The sequence below is a fragment of the Panicum virgatum genome, chromosome 6N, assembly GCF_016808335.1.
Source record: "Panicum virgatum strain AP13 chromosome 6N, P.virgatum_v5, whole genome shotgun sequence".
Lineage (NCBI taxonomy): Eukaryota > Viridiplantae > Streptophyta > Magnoliopsida > Poales > Poaceae > Panicum > Panicum virgatum.
The window spans coordinates 48,622,800-48,647,627 of record NC_053150.1 but is presented as its reverse complement, the minus strand read 5'-3'; the positions used below and the strand labels follow the sequence as shown (position 1 = coordinate 48,647,627).

The 24,828-nt window shown below is 48.0% G+C and overlaps 1 protein-coding gene and 1 long non-coding RNA gene across 3 annotated transcripts; one reads left to right on the top strand and one right to left on the bottom strand.

The window, feature by feature from the left end:
- The first annotated feature begins 6,431 nt into the window (after window positions 1–6,431).
- Window positions 6,432–7,619, top strand: LOC120678266 (BTB/POZ and MATH domain-containing protein 1-like). Its single transcript, XM_039959406.1, has 2 exons — window positions 6,432–6,651; window positions 7,108–7,619. Exons 1-2 carry the CDS (start codon window positions 6,432–6,434, stop codon window positions 7,617–7,619), a joined length of 732 nt encoding a protein of 243 aa, XP_039815340.1.
- A 4,006-nt stretch (window positions 7,620–11,625) lies between these two features.
- LOC120679233 lies at window positions 11,626–23,533 on the bottom strand. 2 transcript variants are annotated; one of them, XR_005677053.1, is made up of 4 exons: window positions 22,384–23,533; window positions 22,223–22,301; window positions 22,011–22,139; window positions 11,626–11,818 (listed from the first exon to the last, which is right to left on the bottom strand). It is a non-coding gene; the product is annotated as an uncharacterized LOC120679233 (long non-coding RNA). The 2 variants fall into 2 exon arrangements; XR_005677054.1 differs by having other exon boundaries at window positions 22,060–22,139.
- Between the last annotated feature and the right edge of the window lie 1,295 nt (window positions 23,534–24,828).

The window sequence follows — 24,828 nt, the reverse complement described above, 5'->3', positions numbered from 1 at the left end:
AAAGCCAATTTTAAATGAGAAGTAAAAAAGAAACAAAAACAAACATAACATTAGGCGGGAACGAGGGAAAACGGGCCCCTTTTGTCCCGGGTGGTAGATCCACCCGGGACTAAAGGTGGGCCGCGGGCTGGGAATTTTCCCGGCCCGCCCAAAAACCCATTTTGTCCCGGGTGAAGCCACCACCCGGGACAAAAGGTCCTTTTGTCCCGGGTGGTGGCTTCACCCGGGACAAAAGGGGGGGCCTTTTGTCCCGGGTGAAGCCACGACCCGGGACAAAAGGACCTTTTGTCCCGGGTCGTGGCTTAACCCGGGACAAAAGGCCCCCCCCCATATATTTCCTTCCTCCTTCGCCCTTCTCCTAACACTTGGTTTCTCATCTCTGCGCCCGTCCTGCTCCCCCCACCGCGCGAGCCGATCGAGCACCGCCGCCATCGACGTCGCCGCCGCCCAGAGCCCCGACCTCACGCCGCCGCCCAGAGCCACCGCCGCCGCCGTCCTGCTCCCCCCACCGCGCGAGCCGAGCACCGCCGCCATAGCCTCACGCCGCCGCCCAGAGCCCGCCCCGACCTCACGCCGCCGCCCAGAGCCCGCCCCGACCTCACGCCGCCGCCAAGGTGCTCAAATTTAGTGCAAAGAAGTAGTAAAACTTTTGCATCGTTAAGGGAGTTAGAGGTTCAATTTCGGCACCTCATATTTTTGTACAACAATATTCTTATGCAAAAATTTTATTGTGATTTGAGCAAGATATTAAATTCGTGACGATTTCTACTTTCATTTTGTGATGTTTTCAGATGTTTGCCACAGAAACTGGGCCCAAACTAGAGTCCATATGGATTATTTGCAAATATATAATGAAAATTTATAAATTGTCATAGATCCTGTCTATTTATGGCAGTTTTCGTAAATTTCACCAAAAATCTATCATACATTTAAGGATTTCTTGTAGCAGTAGAAATGAGTTATTTTTTGATTCGCTCCTTAAAAAAAAGGGGTGTTCCTACAAATTATTTTTGTAGTAGTGATAAAAGGGTACACTAATAAGTCTTTAGATAGATGAAGTTTGAACAGGGGTGAAAAGACATATACTTAGGGTTCCACAAATTACTACAGAATATCAACAACGGTATTATGTAAAAAAATGAATAAATTAAAAGAGAGAAACAGTAAAGATATCAGCAGAAGCAGTGATTTGACGACTAAAGTACTAATTAACCCAGTAACGGAGACTAAAGAAATACAATTATTTTGTTGCAATTGGGTTCTCCAACGGAGAGTTAAAGAAGATGATTCATTATGTCGATTCACAAAGCAAATAGCCTTCTCTCAATCTTGAGGGGAATTTCAAAATAGCATCCGTACGAGATCAATACAAACACAGGTACATCATAAACTGGCCCAGCTTAGCTGGCACATGCATGACTCTTCAACAAACGCGCACACATGCAAACAATTCTCCGTTACTTAGTCAAATGCTCGCAAATATGTGGATTATTTAGATAATTTTTTAAGGGTTTTATTTGTATTCATATTTTAGTTACGATGGACCCGCGACACACAGACGCGGAAGACGAACAGTTCTTGTTGAATATGATTGGCGAAGGTCAAGGAGATGTCGCTGAACAAGCTGATGATGGCAGCAATACCGACATATATTTGAATATGTCCGGTGATGGAATTGAGGCACCATCTATTCAGGATGACGCTGCTGCTGAACAAAGTGCTAATGTACATATCACAACTATAATTATTTGTAGTGACAATCATATTTTCATCTGAATCTATATGAATACTATGAATGTTTTTTTATAGCCGTCTGGATCATCGTCGCAGCAGAAAAAGACGAAGCGAGGCCCAACAAAAAAACTGGAAGGGCGGTTCATTATAACGGAAGTTGGTCCAGATGGCGAACCGATCGCTCCAGAAGCTGCCGCCAAAAAATTCATAAGACAATCCGGATGTATTGTCAGGGACCACATCCCGATCAGCTTCAAGCTCTGGAAAGCTTCCAATCCAAGCGAGGAACGGGATGCGGTACCCGAAAGAGAAAAAGAATGGTGCTGGCGGGAGCTTAAGAAAAACTTCACGGTTCCAGCTGAATCCGAAGAGATATGCAAGCGCTGGACCCTGAGTAAGATGGCCGAACAACTGCATCTATGGGCCAAACATCCAGCGAGCAGCCCAGAGACTACAGGAGGCCATACAAGCAGCGGCCGAGGGAACATTCCAGCCAGATAGAGAGAGGGACGAGCTGACTTACGCCCTTGGGAATCCAGAGCATCCGGGCCGCACAAGAGGCAAAGGCGTGGTTCCGTGGAAGTATGGGTTCAGGGATTACATTGATTCATATAGAAGCCGGCAAAGAAGAAAGAATGATGAGCGGGAGCACCTGCGAAGGCTAGAGGAACGGCTCATGTCACACGATCAAAGACTGGAGGAAGAGGTACAACGCCAAGTGGCCGTAGCAATGAGCCAGCAACAGCAAGCGCAAACGTTGCCTCCAGAGCCTAGTGTCGCAGCCGATCACCTGTCTCAGCGGAAAAGTAGCTGCGCTTCCACAGACGTCGCCGCTGCCGAGCCCACGGGGATCCAGGCCGCAGTTGAAGCGTCGGCCCCGCAGCGATTTCCAGTGGATGAGATCACCCACCGGACACCTTGTGACCTGCAGACTGCCGTTAAGAACTTAATGTTCACTGTTGCGTACGGTACCGCCATGCCAACCGAACCAGGCGACGTGTACCACGGGCAGCAAATTCCGCCTAGATACACAAGAGTTGGCGTGGAGCAGGTGTGCCAGGGTTGGGAGACGCTCGAGCTTGATATTCCTGGAGGCGATGGGGAGAGGACACTAGCAGAAGCCATTCATGGCTACATCCTATGGGATAAGCGCTACATTGTCCTAAAGTCGGATGATCAAACACCAAGACCGGCATCTCAGCATGCCTCTCCAAGACCGGCATCTCCGCAAAACTCCCCAAGGGCAGCACTGTCTCGGCAAGGTTCACCGGCACATTCTCCATCACCATCATCTCATGCGCCGATGAACACTCAAGCGTCACCGTCGCCTCCATGGTCACCCCCTCCGCCGCCGGCAAAGAAGCAGAAACGGCCGCCGGCAAAGAAGGTAGCTGCACCGGCTAGGGAGCCTCCAAAGAAGAAGGAAAAGAAGAAGAAAACCAAGGAGGCTCCTATTAAACCCTGGGACATGAGCCTTGAAGAATGCGATCGGATAACTCAAGAAAGAGTTAAAGAGCACTTCAAGCCGAAGCCGAAGCCGGAGCCCGAGAAAGTGATAAATCCGATAGATTTGAAATTTTTTAAGGGAATGTGCGAAGCAAATAAGATAAAATTCATTCCGAGAGACCCCCCTTCAGACTACGAACGCACAATTATCAAAACTACTGAGAAAAAGAAGAGACAATCAAAGTCGTCGTCGTCCGACGTTCCACAGCTCGGAGCCCAAAAGAAACAATCAATAGAGCCTCTCGTAGTGGGACAGACGACGCAAGAACAAGACTTTGTTACATTTCTGAAAGAATCAAACCTGACGGCCGCTCAGATTGCAGGGGGAGAAGATATTCCAAAGGCCGATGTGGTCGTCAAATGGACGTTTGAGATCGGCAAAACTCTTGTACCCCCCGAAGTAGTGTCTGTGCTTCCAACGCAAATGTATAAGCTGCACCAGCACTACATGCGTGCGATGGCCGATTGCATCTTCATGCAGGGCGCAAAGATTAAAGATGATGATTTCTTACGGGGGGAGGCCATTCTATGGATAAACTGGGAAGAAATTTACCAACTATTCCATCAGGAGGCCCTCGACATCTCTATGGTCGCCTTGTGGGTTCTGTAAGTATTTTACTCTCCTTACGTATTGTTTTGCATGATCTCAACATACTGATCTCTTGATTTATTCGGTATCATGTAGAATGGAGATACATACTTGCAGAAGAAAGGGATACTCTCACCTCGGCTTCATCGACCCAATTACTTGTAATTGGAGGCTTCTACGCGACAATACCGATGAGATATTCCAAATGTTGTTCAAGTACATAAGCGTTTATCACAACAAGCAAATGATATTGTTTCCTTACAACTTTGCGTGAGTGATTCCTTCCGTCTAACTCTTTCTATTCTGTAATCGAATTGTTTAAACCTTAACTACCAAGAACTGCCTCCGTATAATCTTGCAGTGAACACTGGATCCTAATTGTCATAATTCCCGAGAAGAGCCTACTCGTGGTTATGGACTCATTGAGGAGACCTCCAGAACAATACGAAAATCTTCTTAACATGATGAAAAAGTAAATCTACCACTACTCCGTCGGTGACTGATAATTTGAATCACTTTGTTACTTGACTATAATTGTTCTAATCATGCACAGGGTTTGGAAAGAATTCGCTAAAAATCATCCAGGCAAATTTGACAAGGAATTGAAGATCAAGACAGATTTTCCGGTACGCGCTTGGATGATTCGTTGCACGATTCATTAGTTTTATTATATATTCATGTAAATACCTGATAATTTCTTCTCTCTTAAAGTGTATGAGGCAGAAACCAGGCACTGTATTGTGCGCATACTATGTATGCGAGAACATCCATGGTCTGGTAGGTCCTCCAAAGGGCTGGACAGATTGGGAGGAGGAAGTAAGTAAAAAAACTTGTTAATATTTGAACTCGTATTTTAATTAGTCGAAATTAATTATCCCCTTTTTCCATAGGTCGGGGAGATGCGCGATAAACTCATACCGGAGGAAAAGGTTATGGCGATTCAAGAACAATTCTCCGGATTTATTGTTGAGCAAGTCCTCGATCCAAAAGGCGAATTCTACTATGATGGAATATCTAATATTGACAATCACAGTAAATATGACAATATACGCGTATATATGTAATTAAGAACGAATATAACTATGTAAATATATATGTGTGTCTATGTATTAAATTTCTATTTATGAGTATGTATGTATGTATTAAATTTCCAAAAGGCAAATTCTACTATGTAATTAAGAACGAATATACCTATGCAAATATGATGGAGTATGTATGTATTATATATATAAGCACTCCAATAATATATATGTGTATATATATATATATTTATATAATATTGGTCCTAGACATTTTCATATGTAAAGGAATTCACATGTATAGATATGTGTATACATATATATATAAGTGAATTAATTTATATATGAAAACTATCTAGGACAAATATTATATAAGTAACTATATATATATGTATATATTAGTGGAGATCATACACACTGAATTCCAATACATAAGTTTAATTGAAATGCAAAAGTATAATTGAAATAGAAAAAGAATCGAGAAAAGAAAAACATGAAAAAAAAAGAGACCTTTTGTCCCGGTTGGTAACACCAACCGGGACAAAAGGGTGCGCCAGCCACGTGGGCGCTGGCTGCACCTTTTGTCCCGGTTGGTGTTACCAACCGGGACAAAAGGTCCTCTTTTGTCCCGGTTGCCACAACCGGGACAAAAGGGCACCCCCTTTTGTCCCGGACAGGCGTTCCCGGTTGGGAAACCGGGACAACAGCGGTTTCCCAACCGGGACAAATCAACGTTTTTGTAGTAGTGGTTCCCGTGTGTTAGTTGAGTGTTACGCACCCCAGTAATGGCAACAACATCAGAGAGCAACAACTCTCGATCACTTGAAGGAATACGAGACGACGGCCTCGTCGATGGATCTATGCCCTCTCTTTATTTGGATCATTTACTACTTTATATTAATACCTATTCAACATGCCGTCAAATTTCAATTTGGAGCGCTAGTACCAACAAGGTCGTCGTTTCTTTGTTCCGAGAATCTCTCTCTCTCTCTCTCTCTCTCTCTCTCTCTCTTCCGCGGCTCGAGAGTCGAGACTCCATGCGTTGGCCAGGCACGCACATTGACCATCCATCAACCCAGCAGCACTATATATACACCGAGTCACTGGGAGTGCACTCCTCCCAGTCCCAGGCCACCCAATCTCTCATTCTCCACGAAAATCCAATCCCGTCCATCTCTACTACTGCAAAGATGAGCACCAGCTTGGTCAGCTACTGTAGCTTCACGCATCAGTTCAAGCTCAACTTCGAGGAGACGAAGAAACGTCGCCATCGGCCACGCCGTCAGCTCCGGGCGACATCTCCGCTGGGGGGCACCTCTGGAAGATCAAATGGTACCCCCGTGGGAATAAACAAAAGAACAAGGACCAAGTTAATTCCCTGAATGCCATTGAAATTTTCGCCAATCTCTTGAATGCCACTAAATAGCATTGAAGGGATTATTTTTGTGTCTATGACATGTGGGGTCAATGGCAATCAAGTGATTGGCTAAAATTTTAATGGCATTGAGGAAATTGGCTCATCTATCTTCCTCTATCATGAGAGCGAATCCGAAGACGCCACAGCTATCTTCAAGGCCTTCGTGATGGACAGAGATGGTGCTCCATCCTCGTCCCATTGCGAAAGGAGCGTGCATGTCTACACGCCAAAGGGCACCAGGGGTTGGACACAGTTGGTGGAACGAAGCGTCCTCCAGTCGCTCTATGTGACGGATGGATCCTTCATCGTCATGTGCGTGGTTAAGGTCGTGCCTGATGACCCCTTCGACGACATCCCGCCCTACATACAGAGCCACCTCGGCGCCCTTCTGTGTCAAAACTTTAGGATCACCAGTGAATAGATCATTTGGGGTTTCTGTACAACTTTTCTCTTCACGAGTTACAATTGGTCCTAATCTAGGAAAACAAAAACACAGAGAGAGGGACAGAAAAGAAACCCTCGCTGCCACTGGAGCTCGATCCGGCATCTCTGGTTCGGTGGTGAGGATCCGCTCTTTGGCGGCGACGGTCGGTGCAGTGGCGACGGTGAGCCGGTGGCGCTTCCCGTCGCTGCAGCCTCCCTCTCTGATCGGGTTAGGGTTTTGAGGTGGGGAATTGCGGCAACAGGCGAACCTCTTTACACGAGCCGTCAGTCCCCACCTCCTCTTTATAGGCTGCGCGACGGGGGCCCACCAGCCTCGTCTTGGGCTGGGCCCCCGATCAGGGCGCAAGGTCAAAGGGCCAATTGGCCGTTGGGTCAACTGGTGGAGATCAATTCCAACATTCTGGACTCCGCGGACGGCTCCGACGTGTCCTTCGTCGTCGGCGGCGAGGAGTTCCCGGCTCACCGGGCGGTGCTCGCAGCCCGCTCGCCGGTCTTCAAGGCGCAGCTCCTGGGCTCCATGGCGGACTCCAAGATGTCATCCATCACCTTGCACGACATCGCGCCCACGACGTTCAAGCTCGTGCTTCGGTTCATCTACACCGACGTGTTCCCCGCAGACGGCTTGCTCGCCAGGGATGCGCCAACTCCAATGGAGAAGCTGCAAGATCTGCTCGCCGCGACCGACCGCTACGCACTTGACCGCCTCAAGCTCATCTGTGCTAGGAAGCTGTGGGATGATGTGTCTACCGATACGATTGGTGCTACTTTGGCCTGTGCCGAAACCTACAACTGCCCGGAGCGGAGGAAGAAGTGCGTCGACTTCTTTGCAGACGAGAAGAACTTCAAGAAGGCCGTGCTGACCGATGGTTTTGTTCAGCTGGTGCAGAAATTCCCGTCGATTCTCGGTTAGCTTAGGTTGAAGGTCGTCAGGGCATAGGGACATTCATTTGTATGCAGCGCATGCAATGCAATTCTATTTTGAGACTGATCAGTAGTTCTATCTATCTATCTGTACCTGATGAAGCCCTCGTATTTTCAGTTTCAGAGTTCAGACTTCAATTGTATCGTCGTCGTCTGAACTTTTTACTATCCGTCCAGTTAACAATTTGATTAATGATGAAGAGTCGTTATGCATCTATGTCTGTTGACTCTGCAATCTGCATAACCTTCGTATTATACTGCTGCTATGTCTGTTTTCTCATGAATTTGTTTGCATGAGTGAAACCTGCTTGCAGACTCACGCACGCTCAGAGTCTGAACAAAAATGCAAACTCACGGTCAGACGTAGGGTAGCAGGCCGGGACTTCCGGACTTCCTTGACTTTCCCATATTTTTTGGGCCTCATGTGCCTCGACGGAGAAGCTTGGCCGCAGCCCGCGCGCGCAGATAGCTAGTTTCCGCGGCCCGTGCGTACCTGATTGAAAGGCTGGCCGCGCGCCTTTCGTGGCCCATGCAAGCGAGGCCGAGCGGGGGAGACCCGCGTCCCGTGTCTTTGCGGCACTTGCCTCGCATCGTAGAGACATGCACACATATGCTCAAAAAAAAAAAAAAAAGAGACATGCACACATGGCAACCTACATGTAGTTCAACTATTTTGAGACAGTGATTGTATCTGTATCAGTCAAACTCTACAATTGTCTCGTCTCATTTTTTTTACAATCGACGAGTTAACAATTCGCTTATGAAGTCGTTGTTAGTACATCCAATTCTTTCTCTGTCTGTTTTCTCATCGTCCCTGGCTGGTAGGGTCCGTCGATCATCGTCCCCTGTCACCTCGTCGTCGTGGGCAAGAGGGGAGTTGAGAACCCGCTACGGTTGACTAGTGATCGTAGCAAGTGAGATGTGGAAGCAAACAAAGCTTTTTTCTCCCCTAACGAACTCACCCTATCCTTAAATATATGTCGTTTTCGTTTCCGGAGAAACAACTTTGAATACATATACATTAAAAGATATTTATGGTACCTAATTAGTATCATTAGAAAGATATTTGAATCTAGTTTTTAATATATTTATTTGAAGATACAAATTTTGTATATATTTTATATTAAATTGAGTCAAATTTGTGGCACACATACCAATAGCAACAATTATTTAGAGCAGATATAATAAGGTTTTATTAGCTTGTCCATATCAGCAACATTCTTACGTGGATGAGGAAGAAATGAGGTGAGAGAGTATCATGGGTTCTTATCTAACAGACGCATTCAGCACGAAAAATAAAACACAAAAGTCGATTTTGGAGCCCAACCCATCTCTTGCGCACGCATTTCTTGAGGTTTATTTATTTTTGTATGTAAAAATGTAATGTTTTTATATCCCACAAGAGACAATTTACAAATTATTGTAGTATATATCTTCAAGTGGTGTCTCTAGATGACATGAAAGGAGCTTAAAGGGCTTCTTATTGCTCTTGCTCTTAGGAATAAAGAGAGTACCAGTGTACCATTTATGATCAAGCAGTAGCCGTCAATAGGGGCGGATCTATGAGTGGGCTAGGGGAGCTCTAGCCCCTACTACAGCTCCATTAAAATCAAAAGAGAAATATGAGAAGAAAAGAGAAAAAAGAGGAAGAAAAAGATAAGAAATCAGTGGAGATGAGAAGGAGAAAAAAATCAAGCCCCTCCAACCTTGAACTCTGCTTCCGCCACTGGCCAGTGGCCGTCAGGATTCACAATGCCGATGCGATCTCAGAATGAGTGTTGTGGTCAACAAGACCTCCCGTGATGTCGTTCCAAGCTTCCAGCGCTTGGGGCGGATCCTCTGTGTGTGTGTGTGGGGGGGGGGGGGGGGGGGGGGTCTGGAGCCTCCCTTACCCCCAAGCAGTCCATTGGAGGTCCCTTAATCCCTCTCTACAATTTCTAGTCATGAATGAAGAAGAAAAGAAGAAGAAGGAAGAAGAAAAAGAGAGGAGGAAAGAAGAAGAGGAGAAACTCAGCACCCCTCTATTTGGATTCTAAATCCGCACCCCTCTACTTGGACTCTAGATCCGCCCTTGAGCGCTTGTTTGGGGGCGGATTCTGATTAGCAGGAACGGCGCTTGCTTCGTGCTCATCCATCATCCATGGAGCTCTCTGGAATTATTTTTGCGGGCATTTGTGGCGTCATTCTTCTTATCCTCCTATAACGCTACGTCTGAAACCTCATGAGAGTCACGAGTGTTTTTTTTTTATTATTAGGTGCAATCATTTTATTTACAAAGCCTCTTGCGACACTCTCTTTATTCTTCTTTTTTCTAAAGAAAACAGATCGAGTGTGATTCGCTCTGTTCGGCTGGATGGTGACTAGTGTATGGTGCTGATTTATTATAAGAGAAAATGTAAATTTAATTGTGTAGGTAGTTGTGTTAGGAGAGCATTTAGAAGTGGTGTAGAACTTAGGCAGAAGGCACCAAAATATGTAGTAGGAATATTTAGTTACCGTAGAATTTTTTCCTGTCCCCAATGAAGTCTGAAAGATTTCCAAATGGTGTCAAGCTGTAGATGTATTCAGGGAAGGATCCAGAGTGGTCTGAAGAGCTGATCCGAGTATGGCAAGTTAATTCAAGCATATATGGGCCTGGAACGGACCTGTAGTAATCCTTAGCTTTGCAAACTCTGAATCTGCTGATTACATAATTGTTTCCTGCTTGAAGGACAGGATCATGGCGCTGAGCTTCAGCAGCTGGTATCTCAGCATACATGGTATTTCCCTGCATGATCAAAGGCCTCATAAGTTTGGTCTCTTGCAGAAAGATTAGGCCATTTAAGAACAAAGGAGCTTGCAAACTGTTTGTCTAATAACACTTGTACCTGATCGTCTGCTAAGATAAGGTCGACGTGTTGTAAAGGGTCGTCATCATTCAGCCCTCTGAACTCCCATTTCCGCACAACACGGACGCATATTGTCTTCAACCTGTCTTGTGGCGACAAAGATGATAACGGACTGTAGGCCATTTTGTGCTGCAGAATCATTGGTAACAATGTTAAACGCTAGCAAGAATATTCACATATTGTTTTGAAGAATTAATATGTCACCAATAATAGCAGGTATTTACAGGTACAATTAGCAAGTGACGTGGTGGTTTCTAGCGAAGGTCCATAGTCATATATGATATGAACTTAGCACATTTAAACAGATATAGTTTTTAAAAATTCTAGGTACACAACATTCCTAGTTGTATCAGTGCAATTACCATCTTCATCTTCAATAAGTATTTTGAGGCTTGTTTTGGAAGTAACTCGAGAAACAGCCACATAAAATTGTCCATGTGTGAAAACCGGTTTCTTTAGGTAGACACCAACGCCGTGGAGTGTTTGCCCAGGCTCTTATTAATTGTCATTGCATAGCAAACTTTTATAGGGAACTGCCTTCTTTCCATAACAAATAGGAGTTTATTTGAAGTTTTCGAGAATAAGACTTATCCGATGTATTATAACAGAATTGCCTGCGTGTGTCCCCGTTAGTATTTCTGCATGTACTATCATATTCCCTAAAGCTGTAACAATCAACCTTGTTCCATTACAGAGGCCCTGATTGAGGTTATGAAGTAACATTATTGGCACTCCTTTCTTTAGCACCAGCTCGTGTGTTGGGAAGTTGTTCCCATTTATGGAATTCAAAAATTCAATTGGGTATAAAAGGTGTAACGATTCATGGCTGACCAGGGCTTTAATAATCTTGTCGCAGCCAATATATTGTTTCCCTTCTTCTGGCAGAAGGCTAACAATTCATGTCTGACCAGGGCTTTAATAATCTTGTCGCAGCCAATATATTGTTTCCCTTCTTCTGGCAGAAGGCTAACAATTCATGGCTGACCAGGGCTTTAATAATCTTGTCGCAGCCAATATATTGTTTCCCTTCTTCTGGCAGAAGGCTAACAATGTGATTATTTATCTCGTCGACTAATTCATTTGTTGGTGTTAGAATTGCATGACCTCTTAGACAGCTTACATCTTTGTATTTGGAAGGCAGTTCTCTATAAACAGAATCAACAATCGATGCTATCTTGTTTTCTTTAGGCATCAATAACAGTTCTCGAGGAATTTTAATCCAGGTTGCTTCTGCCTCATACCGAAAGCAACTTGAAAAGGAGCAAACCGAAGCTGAAACGCAGCTGATCCGCGGCGAAGCCTGCAAAGGCCACATAGAACACAAGGATGAGTTAACATTTTGTCAAAATAGGCAAGAATTAATTTAAGATTTCAGGCTTTAGAGGGCATGGAGCCTGGCCAGCTAATCATAGAGGACGCACACTTACTTAAAATTTCTGATTAGATGTGGATTGGAAGCACAACAAAATTTATGATTAGGTGATGTGGGACCGAAACTGGTGACCAGAGGGGGGGGTGAATGGGAGCCGATCAAAATTTATTCCGAAATCTGAAACGTCGGCCTATGTCCTAAAATCGCCGCAAGCCCTCGAACCTAGGTCAGCGAGAATAGCTATGGACCAGCTATCTCGAAACAGAATACCCAGGTTGCAGCGCGGAAGCAAAGCGAGTGAAACTTCACAAATTGCAGCACAACACACACAGACCAGTCTGACCGGTGTACTGGACCAGTCTGACCGGTCGGGCTGGGAATTTCAAACTGTAGACCGGTTGCACAGACCAGTCAGACCGGTCTTTCCCAGTCAGCCCGCCAACAAAGCTCAAAAGGTCAAATCTCGAGCAAACGAAATCCAAATCCAACGAAACTTGGAGGAAAGCTTCGTAACTACCCCGTGAACATACCCCCAAAAGATCTCACCCAAAAGATTCACGGATCAAGATAAATCGAGGTAAGAACAAAGAGAATTGGGGTTTTCTCAAGAACCCAAAAATCTCAATCCGTGAGAACTCGCGATTCCTGCAGGTTTGGCACTAGGCTAGATAGATTAGAATCGTCATAACGAGTCCATCAAACCACGAATTCAAGAGCTTAATTCCTCTAAACACGAAACATCCCAAAAGAGGAGAAATCAAGACCAAAACGCAAAGGGAAGGGAGAGGACGAGTACTCAGCACACAAAGGTGAATCTCAACAGGATTTCATCCATAAATTTCGGAGGAATTCACCTATACAAAGCTAGAGCCATCCGCCCATCATCCACCCTCTAAATTTGAGAGATTAGCTATACCTAACCCTCTTTTGCATTGGAGCTCTTGCCCCTAACCTAGAGCAGAGGCTGGGAGAAGGAAAAACCCAGAGAAAATAAAAGACTCAAGAGACTCATCCAGCCACGGGCTGGTGGGGGTATTTATACCCGGCTGCTGCGGTCAGACCGGTCCAGGGGACCGGTCTGACCAGTCGGGCAGCAGCACCCCGCTGTACAGCCTCGATCGACGGCGGAGCTTCTTTCTTCGACTCGAAATCTTTGCTGCGATGCCGCCACGTCGACGAAGATCCGGTCCGCGGTTTTGGAGGGTCCGCGAAACCCGGGTAGGTGGCCGGTTTTGAGAAAACCGTCAAAACCTCACGCGCGGGAAGATTCCCGCCTCCACGCCATGGCCCTAGACGCCGTTCCCGCCTCGGCCTTCTGACGGCCCTCGGCTCACGTGTGCATCCATAAACAAGACCTGCATCTAGCTCAACAGGGTATATCATATCAATCTAGAGCTAGGCAAGTTCAGTTTAGGAGAAATAAAAGCATCACCCAAGATCTAGCACTAACAAGTAGGGAAAGGAAAGCAGTGCTAATCATACTCATACAGGTGAGCCAAAACAGCCAAAAGCATGTTGCAAACAATCATTTTTCGATCAAATTTATATCAAGCAATTCTTAATGCCAGGGGTTGAAAGCTTGTCATGCTTTACTTAGCAACGAGGCCAAGCCTATGCCAAAGACAATCAGAAGCTTAAGACACTCGTTTCAGTCATGCACAGCCTTGTCCGGGTTCTCACAAGTGCAAAGTGAGCCGTCCCGAAAGCTCGATCAGTGCGACAAGCAATCCCACCTGGATCTTTTCAATCCATTTCAAGAACAGTTCAAGCAATTTTATCAGATTTAAATCATTTCAAGTATGAATTGCTGAACGAAAAGCCACACTAGCATGAATAAGATAGCAAAGCATATCAACACACCCTAACATGCTAGTAGCCAAGACAGGGTGATCATGTTTTCAGATTTTCAAATCAAAATAGCTTAACTCAGATGATGACATATACACAGTGGAGCAAGCTATACATGATCAAATTTATCAACTCACACTAGCAGGTACTACAAGATCATAGCAATGTATACAAGAATGCTAGTGCAAGTGAGACAATGCAAAATGCAAATATGTACAATGCATATGCACAATGCAACTACCAAACCTAGAAAACAAAAGAAGAGCAAACAAGACCTACAAAAACTAACCAAAGAAAAGTCAGCGATCAAAAGGGGTAGCAAACCCCAAGCTCCCCTCGCAAGCGAGCAAAAGTGTCCTGCTCTAGCGGTTTGGTTAGGATATCTGCGGTTTGCCTCTCAGATGGGACATGGATCAAGTCTATGTGTCCTCTTTCGTGATTATCTCGCAGGAAATGGAATCGGATGTCTATGTGCTTGGTTCTGGAGTGTAGGACAGGGTTCTTTGCAATGCTAATGGCTGACATGTTGTCTACAAAGATGGGAACCCTACCGAAACTCAAGCCATAATCCTGCAAGGTTTGTTTCATCCAATGTATCTGGGAGCAGCAGCTAGCAGCGGCAACACACTCAGCTTCTGTGGAAGAAAGCGCCGGATGTCGACTTGCGATCCAACCGACACCCACCGAAATCGGCATCAGAAAAGCCCACCAAAACCAGAGAAGAATCCGCAGAATACCAAAGACCAAATTTAGGGGTGAATTTCAAATACCTGAAGATGCGTTTCACCACCTGGCTGTGGGAGGTGCGCGGAGAAGCCTGATAGAGCGCACAAAGGCAGATGCCGAACTGGATGTCCGGTCGCGTCGCCGTCAGGTACAGGAGCGAGCCGATCATGCTCTGTACTCCTTCTGGTCCACCGCCTCGCCGTCCAAGTCCTCATCAAGCGCTGTCAAAGTGCTGATCGGAGTCGGCTGAGGAGACAAGTCACTCATGTCGAACTTCCGCAGCAAGTCTCTAGTGTACTTGGTTTGATGGACAAAAGTGCCCTGAGGAGTTTGCTTGATCTGCAGCCCGAGGAAGAACTGCAGCTCACCCATCATGCTCATCTCGAACTCTCTGGACATCTGCTCAGAAAACTTGGAGACAAGAGCGTGAGAAGAGCCACCAAAGATAATATCATCCACGTATATCTGAACTAAAAGAAAATCAGTGCCAGATCGCATGAGGAACAAAGTTTTATCAACACATCCCATTTTAAAGCCCTGAGCTAGCAAAAAGGTTTTCAATCTATCATACCAAGCTCTAGGTGCCTGTTTCAAACCGTAAAGAGCTTTCTGAAGTTTATAAACACGGTTTGGAAACTTGGGATTTTCGAAACCAGGGGGTTGCTTCACATAAACTTCTTCTTCAATAAAACCATTAAAGAAGACAGATTTAACATCCATTTGGAAAACCTTAAAACCATTGGAAGCAGCAAATGCAAAAAAGATTCGAATGGCTTCTAATCGAGCAACAGGGGCAAAAGTTTCCTCAAAATCAATACCCTCTTTTTGGCAAAACCCCTGGGCAACAAAACGAGCCTTGTTTCGAACAACCAAACCATCCTCACCCTGCTTGTTTTTGAAAACCCACTTCGTTCCGATGGGATTACAAGTAGGTGGAGGCTCGACCAAAACCCAAACTTGGTTTCTTTCAAAATTTTCAAGTTCCTCATGCATGGCATTGACCCAATTAGAATCAGAAAGAGCGTGTCCAATATCTTTGGGCTCAAAAGAGGCAACAAACGCTGAATGCGCAAAGCCAGCGATACTTATTACCTTGGACCTGGTGACTCGCTCGTTGAGATCACCTAGCATCTGTTGAGGTGGATGGCGGCGCTGAATGTGTCGAGGTGCTTCCCGTGTCGAAGTCGCCTCCTCATCAACCAAAGCTGGTGTCTCCTCAGGTGCAGCTGGTGAAGCCTGAGTCACCTCCTCGATCAGCCCCCGTGAAGTAGACGTAGTCGGATCGAGGCCGTCGTCATCGTCCGAGCTCGTGGCAGAGATAGCTGGGTCCACAGCACGTGTGGTAGCCTCAGCGTCGCCATCTGCAACTTCTTCCTCCTCATCTTCAAAGATGGAGGTGCCGAGCTCATCATCTCCTGTAACTTTAAAAACAGAAGAATTGCACGGTGCAGTCTCGTCGAAAGTGACTTCACAAGTCTCTCTGACGATGTTAGTATCAATAATCAGCACACGGTACGCTCTAGAGTGAGAAGCATAACCGAGAAAAATACCATCAGACGAGCGAGACTCAAACTTATCAAGATTTCCATCTTTCAGCACAAAACACCGACAACTGAAAACTCTGAGATGATCAACACAGGGCTGGCGTCCAAACCGCAACTCATAAGAAGTCCTGTGCATGAAAGCACGCAAGAAAATGCAGTTGGACACGTAACAAGCGGTGTTAACCGCCTCAGCCCAATATTTGCGAGGAGTCCTATGCTCATCGAGCATCGTCCTCGCCATCTGAACCAGCGTCCGATTCTTCCGCTCTACAACTCCATTCTGCTGTGGAGTGTAGGGAGATGAATACTGGTGTTCGAGCCCTTGATCACTGCAAAAGGTGTCAAAACGAGCGTTTTTGAATTCTGTGCCATTATCACTGCGAATCGCTCTCATGGCCTGTGGTAGCTCATTTTTCAACCTCAAGATCAAGTCTCGAACAAACTCGAAAGCCTCATCCTTGGTTCTCATGAAAAGACCCAAGAATAGCGAGAAAAGTCATCCACGATCACAAGAACATACCACTTCCCACCAACAGACATCACCCGAGAAGGACCAACTGTGTCCATGTGTAGCAATTCTCCAGGGTGAGCGGTCATCACATGATTAAAGGCGGATGAGAAGCGGCAATCATCTTCCCGTGGCGACACGGATGGCAAACGAGGTCCTTTTCAAACTTCAATTTGGGCAATCCTCGGATCAGGCCAAATGAGCTCAGTCTCGACAACAAATCGAAGCTCAAATGTCCAAGTCTCCTATGCCACTTCCACAAATCAGAAGAAGGACCTGCCATCAAGCAATGAGAAGGGCCAAAAGGAGTTCCAGAGAAGTCAACCAAGAAAACCCGATCGCGAGGTGTAATCCGGCAAACCAAATCTCCCCTGGAATCCAAAACACGCGAGCAACCCTCCTTGAAGCGAACCTCAAACCCCTCATCAAGAAGTTGCGAAACAGAGAGCAAATTAAAGCCAAGATTCGAAACCAAAGCAACTTCTCTCAGGGTAAAGCGATCAGAAACTCGAACAGCACCAAGTCCACGTACCTTTCCTCTTCCATTATCCCCGAACACAATGTATTCCTTTGAGTGCATCGGGGTGAGGATGGAGAACCATTTGTCATTTCCGGTCATGTGGCGCGAACAACCGGAGTCCATGATCCACCTGTTCTCCAAGCCTCCGACCTGCACATCAGTAGTGAGACAAAGGGTGAGCAAATGTCTCAACACTGGGGTTAGCAAAGTGAGAAGCAAACCAGTGTCGAGCCATTTGCTCTACAGAAGGGTTAGCAAAACCAGACAAAGTGTATCCCCCGTCCCGTCTACCGCGTGACTGACGAACACCACCGCGAGGAAAGCGTGGAGCCTCAAAACCTCCTCCAAAGCCTCGGTCCCGTGGTCCATAGCCGTACTAAAAATGACCAGGAGCACGGCCGGTAAAGCAACCACCTGCTGGAGCACGGTAACCACCACCGTCTCCCTGACCTCCACCTACACGGCGCGCCCTAGCGTCTCGCCTATCACCACGTCGAGAAGGACCATGCACCCGAGCAGAGTACATGTCCGCATTCCGTCTCTCCTGCTCTCTCCTCACAGCCCGCTTTCTCCTGAAGCAAAACTCCTCCAGGTGACCTTCCCTGTCACAGAACTCGCAGTGGTACCTCATCTCACGCTTGGGAGGTGGAGGCCTAGCCTGCGGACGGGGAGGAGCAGCCCTCTTCTTCTGGGCAACCTAAGCTGTGGCAGCAGGGAGCGTGTCGAGGGAATTCCTCAGCTCATTGGGCTTTGGAACCCAAACCTGCTTCTGCGGAGGTGCTTTCGGTGGTTCTTTAAGCACACCATCCGCGAGGTCAACAAGCGAAGGCTGTGTGCTCGTGCTAGCAGTGTTTCCAGCAGCCTTGCCAATCTTACCATACAACCTGTCAAAGTCTGACTTCGTGTATGTGTAACCGACCCCAAACCCATCACCACGCTTAAACTGCTTAATCATCATGCCCAACTGCGGCTCACTGCTAGAAACCCAACTCAGAATCACCCTAAGATAGGTATTCTCATTTTCTAAGTTGGCTTTCTCTACCGCAAGACTATCTAAATCAGCAATCAAACCAGGGCAAACAGAGCAGTCAATAGGTGGGCTAGACTCTACGACCTTAGTCTTTCCAAAAGACTTGATCAAAGCGTTCTTCTCCTCTAGCTCCGACCTAAGCGTGGGACAAAGCTTACAAGCGCCAAGCAAAGCAGGCCTAGATCTAAGCTCCTCTAGTTCACAAACAACAGTAGCAAACTTGGACTGCAAAGAAGCTAGATCAGACTTGAAGATAGGACACTCATCACATTCAAGCACATCACTAACAATGGGAGCGTCCTTGACAAGTTCAAGCTCATTCTTGGCCTTGGCTAGCTCGTGAGACACGTCAGAAAGCGAAGTCTTAGCAACATCTAAGTTCGCGACGTTCTCATCATGTTTGGCACGGAGAGCAACAAGATCATTCATGTGAGATATGCAGCCAGCGCACTCATCTTCACTAGATTTCTCCCTAGCACAAGCCAGCTCAGCCCTAAGCTTTCTACGCTCTCTAGCTGCTTCCTTAAGCAGCCTCTTCTGGATGTCGAGAGCGGCGTACAACTCCCTAACCTCTGTATCAAGCAGGTCAATCGTGGAGTTTACCTCTGAATCGCTCTCGGATCCAGGAGAAGAGCCGGAGTGCGTCGGTGTAGCATGTCCACCCGAAGACGCATGAGCACCATTGGCTTCGCCCGCCATGGTGCAGAAGCTCTTGCGCCGACCGGCCGCTAAGCAAAGGCCGATGAAGCCGGTGGCTTCCTTGTCCCGCTTCTTCTTCTTCTTGTCGTCGTCATCGGAGATTGGTGAAGAAGAGCGGTCGGTGTCGGAGCTCTTGTCGAGGTCGCTGAGCTGCGCCAGGAAGGCCTTCTCCCGCTTCTTGGCCTTGTACTGGAAGCGCTTCTTGAGCGACTCCTTGTCGAAGCATCCTCCCCAGTCACGACTGCGGTGCTTGTGGCACCGACGCTCCTTGTTGGAGCGTCCCTCGTCGCGGTGGCGGTAGTAGTCGAAGGAGTTGTTCTGGCCACCGCCGGACTTCTTGGGGCAATCGGCGACGAAGTGGTTCAGATCGCCGCAGTTGTAGCACCCGGGGTTTCTTCTTCCTCTGCCTGTTGTGGTAGACGCGCTGGAACTTGCTGATGAGGAGGCACAAGTCATCGTCGCCCAGCGTTTCCAGCTGCTCATCTGAAACAGAGGGCAAAGAGGCAAGAGAAAAACCAAGAGCAGAGTTAGCGTTAGAGCCCGATCCACCACCTGGGCCAGTCACAAGAGCAACGCTCTTGGAAGGAGGGGCACCATTGAGCTTGGCTCGTGTCTGGTTATCCACCTCCATGGCCTTGAGCTTGCTGAAAAGCTCGTTCACCGTCAGAGTCTCATAACCAGCAGACTCAATGATGGTATTCACCTTGAGATCCCACACAGAGCGATCAAGTGCGTAAAGCAACTTAAGGGCCTTCTCATGCTCTGTGTACTCAAGGGCACCAGCAGATCTGTTCGCATTGATCTTGTTCACAATCGACTGAAAACGACTGAACATCATGTCAATGCTCTCACCCGGCTCCTGTGTGAAGTTCTCGTACTCACGCCGGTGAGTCTCGAATAGTCTGGCCTTCACCTGAGGTGTACCCTCGTGGTAGTTCTCAAGGCACGTCCAAATTTTGTGGGCTTCCTGAAAGCCCTGGACGCGTGAGAACTCTACACGAGAAACGCCAGCGAGTAAGGCATTGATGGCCTTGGCGTTATCCTCGTGCTGGGTCACCTGGAGAGGTGTGGTCCGAACAGCAAGCACCTCGTAAAGCTGGTTCGTGGTAATCTCCCAAACATCGGCTCCCATGCTCTGCAGGAAGGCTCTCATGCGAACCTTCCAGTAGGCATAGTCCTCGCCGGAAAACACCGGGATCTTACCAAGACTCGCCATGGTCGCCGAGTGGTTTTCGAACCGGTTAAGGTACTGAAAACCTCAACTGAGCTCTGATACCAATTGTGGGACCGAAACTGGCGACCAGAGGGGGGGGGGTTGAATGGGAGCCGATCAAAATTTCTTCCGAAATCTGAAACGTCGGCCTATGTCCCAAAATCACCGCAAGCCCTCGAACCTAGGTCAGCGAGAATAGCTATGGACCAGCTATCTCGAAACAGAAGACCCAAGTTGCAGCGCGGAAGCAAAGCGAATGAAACTTCACAAATTGCAGCACAGCACACACAGACCGGTCTGACCGGTGTACTGGACCGGTCTGACCGGTCGGGCTGGGAATTTCAAACTGCAGACCGGTCGCACAGACCGGTCAGACCGGTCTCTCGTAGTCAGCCCGCCAACAAAGCTCAAAAGGTCAAATCTCGAGCAAACGAAGTCCAAATCCAACGAAACTTGGAGGAAAGCTTCGTAACTACCCCGTGAACATACCCCCAAAAGATCTCACCCAAAAGATTCACGGATCAAGAGAAATCGAGGTAAGAACAAAGAGAATTGGGGTTTTCTCAAGAACCCAAAAATCTCAATCCGTGAGAACTCGCGATTCCTGCAGGTTTGGCACTAGGCTAGATAGATTAGAATCGTCATAACGAGTCTATCAAACCACGAATTCAAGAGCTTGATTCCTCTAAACACGAAACATCCCAAAAGAGGAGAAATCAAGACCAAAATGCAAAGGGAAGGGAGAGGACGAGTACTCAGCACACAAAGGTGAATCTCAACAGGATTTCATTCATAAATTTCAGAGGAATTCACCTATACAAAGCTAGAGCCATCCGCCCATCATCCACCCTCTAAATTTGAGAGATTAGCTATACCTAACCCTCTTTTGCATTGGAGTTCTTGGCCCTAACCTAGAGCAGAGGCTGGGAGAAGGAAAAACCCAGAGAAAACAAAAGACTCAAGAGACTCATCCAGCCACGGGCAAGTGGGGGTATTTATACCCGGCTGCTGCGGTCAGACCGGTCAGACCGGTCCAGGGGACCGGTCAGACCGGTCGGGCAGCAGCACCCCGCTGTACAGCCTCGATCGACGGCGGAGCTTCTTTCTTCGACTCGAAGTCTTTGCTGCGATGCCGCCACGTCGACGAAGATCCGGTCCGCGGTTTTGGAGGGTCCGCGAAACCCGGGTAGGTGGCCGGTTTTGAGAAAACCGTCAAAACCTCACGCGCGGGAAGATTCCCGCCTCCACGCCGTGGCCCTAGACGCCGTTCCCGCCTCGGCCTTCTGACGGCCCTAGACGCCGCCCGACGCCCGTCACCTCCTCGCCCGCGGCGAGGCCCTAGACGCCGTCGACGCCCGTCGCCTCCGTCAGTCCCGAAACCAACGCCCGTGCCTCCACGACTTGGCATCTTCAACCGCCGTCCGCCTCTTTGGTTTTGTGGCGCAAACCAAGAAACCCGCCTTCCGTCGCCGCTTGCGCCCTCGATTCAGGAGTGGACGCCACAGCTGCCGCCCGGTCCGAGCTCCGATCCCGGCTGCCCTTCACCGCCGTCCACCGCACGGTCCATCGGCCACAGCACCTCTACGGCAGCTCCCCGTCGACACTCGACGCCCGTGTACCTGCAATCCAAAGACCAAGCGCATGATCACACCGCACGGTTGACAATTCACTCATCACAAGCAGGATAGAGTACTCAACATTCCTCAGGTGAGGCCACACGTGAGCAGGGAAATGGTGATAAAGTCAGAGAAGCTTAAAATACTCCAAGATCTCGTGTGCTTTTTTGGAGAATCAGGATTATCTAAGACTTTCAAGTATAGCAATATAATTTTAAAGGCCTCTGTGGCTGCGTCCCCAGCATTAGAAAAGGCCAACAAAGATTTGGACCACTCAAGGACAACAAATCACGACAAAGCAGATTTAGCCCGTGGCGTGGTCCCTGTGGCAAAGATGCACCAAATCCAGAGCATCTAGTGAACTGCATGTAGGTTCCACTGCATGACAAATCTAAAGCACTACTGTACATACTTACGGGGTGGTCCCTGTAAACAGAAGACGAATTTGAGAGCACGGGGATGGACCTGCTGACGCTCACTGAAGAGGCAGGCCAAGAACACTCAACTGCAGGACGATTGGAGCGTGCTGAAAATAGCTAACAGATCTAGGAAAAGAACAGTGTATCAGCAATGTGGGCATGGAAAACGCAGATTGCAAGAACAGACCATAATAAACATGGCAACAAACCTGCTGATGTTCACGGAAGAGGAAGAACAAGAGCACACAGCAGGTACCGTGCGATGTGAACCCGCTGGAAATAGAGCTGCTGCTAATTGATCTAGGTAAGAAGCAGTAAGGGAAAAGAGCAGGAAAATGTTGCGTAAAAGGGCAATGGACGGGGAGAGTACCTCAACGCCGGGAAGCGAAAGCTGACGACATGCCGGGAGCAATGCTGGAACGGAAGAGCTCAAGAGCTACTAACGCGGGAGGTGAGGCAGAAGGAGATGATTGGAGAGAAAGAAAGGGGAAGGGGAAGAAAGGAGAGGAAGATTCCCGGTAGCCGGTCGCATCCAGGAACCAGGATGGCACGGTGTGAACACGGGTTGAATGAAATGAAGACGACGCTGGCACACCGTGTGGAGGACGCCACGGGATGGGAGGACTTGTCTTGCTGGCCATGCGCCGAGGGTTGGGCAATTCGTATGCAGGAAAAAAAAAGCGCTGTGTGGTTTGTCGTGGCCTTGTGGGCCGCTTGTTGTTTTGGGCTGAGCAATTGCTTTGTATTGTTTGCTGATCCGTTGGGTTGGAACCGTACGTATACATCTGCTCAACGCTCTTTGTATAGGCAAAAAAAAAGAGCACTTTGCCTGAGAGAGAGAGAGAGAGAGAGAGAGAGAGAGAGAGAGAGAGAGAGCTCTTTGTATATGATGCTATAGGTCGGCATATGTGGCTCCTGGATTCGCGTATTTCAAGCTAATTTGGGAGGATCCACTTCCCACTCAAAAAAATAGTATATATTGTTACCATGCATGCTGATTGTCCTTGTTGACCATTCCTGCTGGAGCTTGTGGAAATAAAAGGCATGAAAGTCACACGGAATAGAAGAAAAAAAACCAGAAACACGATCAATACCTGGTCGCTGGTGAGGTCCTGACTCCTGCACAAGATATCGGATTGGGTCGGTTGAACTCGTTCCTCCTGCTGGTACTATTAGGCTCGCCGCTCGCCTGACGTACGCCTCTGATCCTCCTTTGCTTGCTGAAAATGAAGAAAAAACATGAACATTGATAGGATTGTTCAGTTGATCCTTGATCGGCGATGGAGAGACATGGAAATCAGAGAAGCATGCGAATCGTGCTCCAATATTCAGAGTTTCAGACTAACATGAACTCATGGACACATAAGGTGGCGTCCCGACGGCCGGCGGCCGGCGTGGTGTGTGGTCGTGCCGGAGGTCGGACGTCCACGGTCACCAACGGCCCGTCGCAGACTTTCACGCGGTCTCTCCCTTCCTCGAGCCCCAAACGAACGTTGCGAGTCCCAGGATAGATGGGGACTGAGGAGTCGCTCGTGATATAGCTTTCTATGGCCTTGTTTGTTTTCGCTTTTCTGGATCTCGCTTTTCTGAGAAGCAAGATTCTGAGATAAGTCTGTTGTCTGAAGAATCGGCTATCTAAATAAGCTGAGTGTTTGGCAACTCTGATTATTCTGAGTCGATTATCTGAGTTGAGTGGTAAAATGTCTGAAATGCTCTTGAGGCTGATGATATTATTTTGTACGGAATACAAACATAATTCAATACTTCTTATATTTTTTAAATATTTTGACCATATAATTATATTACAAATTATAATTCACACCGTTAGAAATGAGAAAGGAAACATCCTGTCCAAATTTTCATGAATTACAGTAGAACCAAGGCAAGCACCGAACTACTAGAACAGAGGCAACAAGACAAGAAGCAACGAGCACAAATTAAACACGGCACCCGCAGACAAGCAACAAGACAAGCATTCACCGAGCTTGAAGCTTGCTTGCTTGGTTGGGGGACGGAAGGGCCGGCGGCGGTACTGCTCCACATCGGAGAGGATAGGGGCGGGAGTCAGGGGCCGGCGGTGTTGCTCCAGTCAGGGGGAAAAAGGTCGACGGCGTAGCTCAGCTCAGGGATGGCGGCACAGCTCTGCTCGGCGGCGTCGCAGATCCAAAGTCATGGGCAGGGGCACGGAGTAGGCACCGGAGCTCGAGCAGAGGCGGCGCAGGGAGAGGGGCGGCGGAGAAGGAGAGGGGCGGCGGAGAAGTAGTGCACGACAGTGGCGTCGAGAGGAGAGGGCTGAGGGTGAGAGGGGGCAGTGAGGGAAAAATCGCTCGCTTACCAGGTACGCGAGGTCCGGGATGCTTCGGGGGAATCGAGACTTCAGTTGTTTTGACGATTTCCTGGGAAGTGGCGGCCGGTAGAAGCAAAAATTAATCGAGGCGTTTGGGTGGGCTTTTAGCTTATTTTCATCTAGAATCCGCTTATAAGCGGAAACAAACATGGCCTATATCCGGGTGGGGGCTCCTCATCACGCACGGCGCAGGTGCGTGCGGCACGCACCGTACGTCGTGATCCGAGCACTTTTGTTGTTAGCAAAATTCAGTCTGAGTGTATTGCATCTTGAATTAAACTAGAGTCCACAACCGCAGCTTTTCCACCCTCTCCCTTCTCTCCCCCTCCCCTGTTCCTCCGCATCCTGTCTCCCCCCTCCTCTGCTTCTGCTGCGCCGGCACCGGCCCTCCCCGAGCAGGCTGCCGGAGGCGCGAGATGCAGCAGACCAGTGGAAAAGGGCGGAATCATAGACGTGGCAGCACAATGC

Coding starts and splice junctions, on each gene's coding strand:
- LOC120678266 (XM_039959406.1), top strand. CDS start 6,432: ATGGACAGAGATGGTGCTCCATCCTCGTCCCATTGCGAAAGGAGCGTG. Junction 6,652..7,107: donor ACAGAGCCACCTCGGCGCCC/TTCTGTGTCAAA, acceptor TCAATTCCAACA/TTCTGGACTCCGCGGACGGC.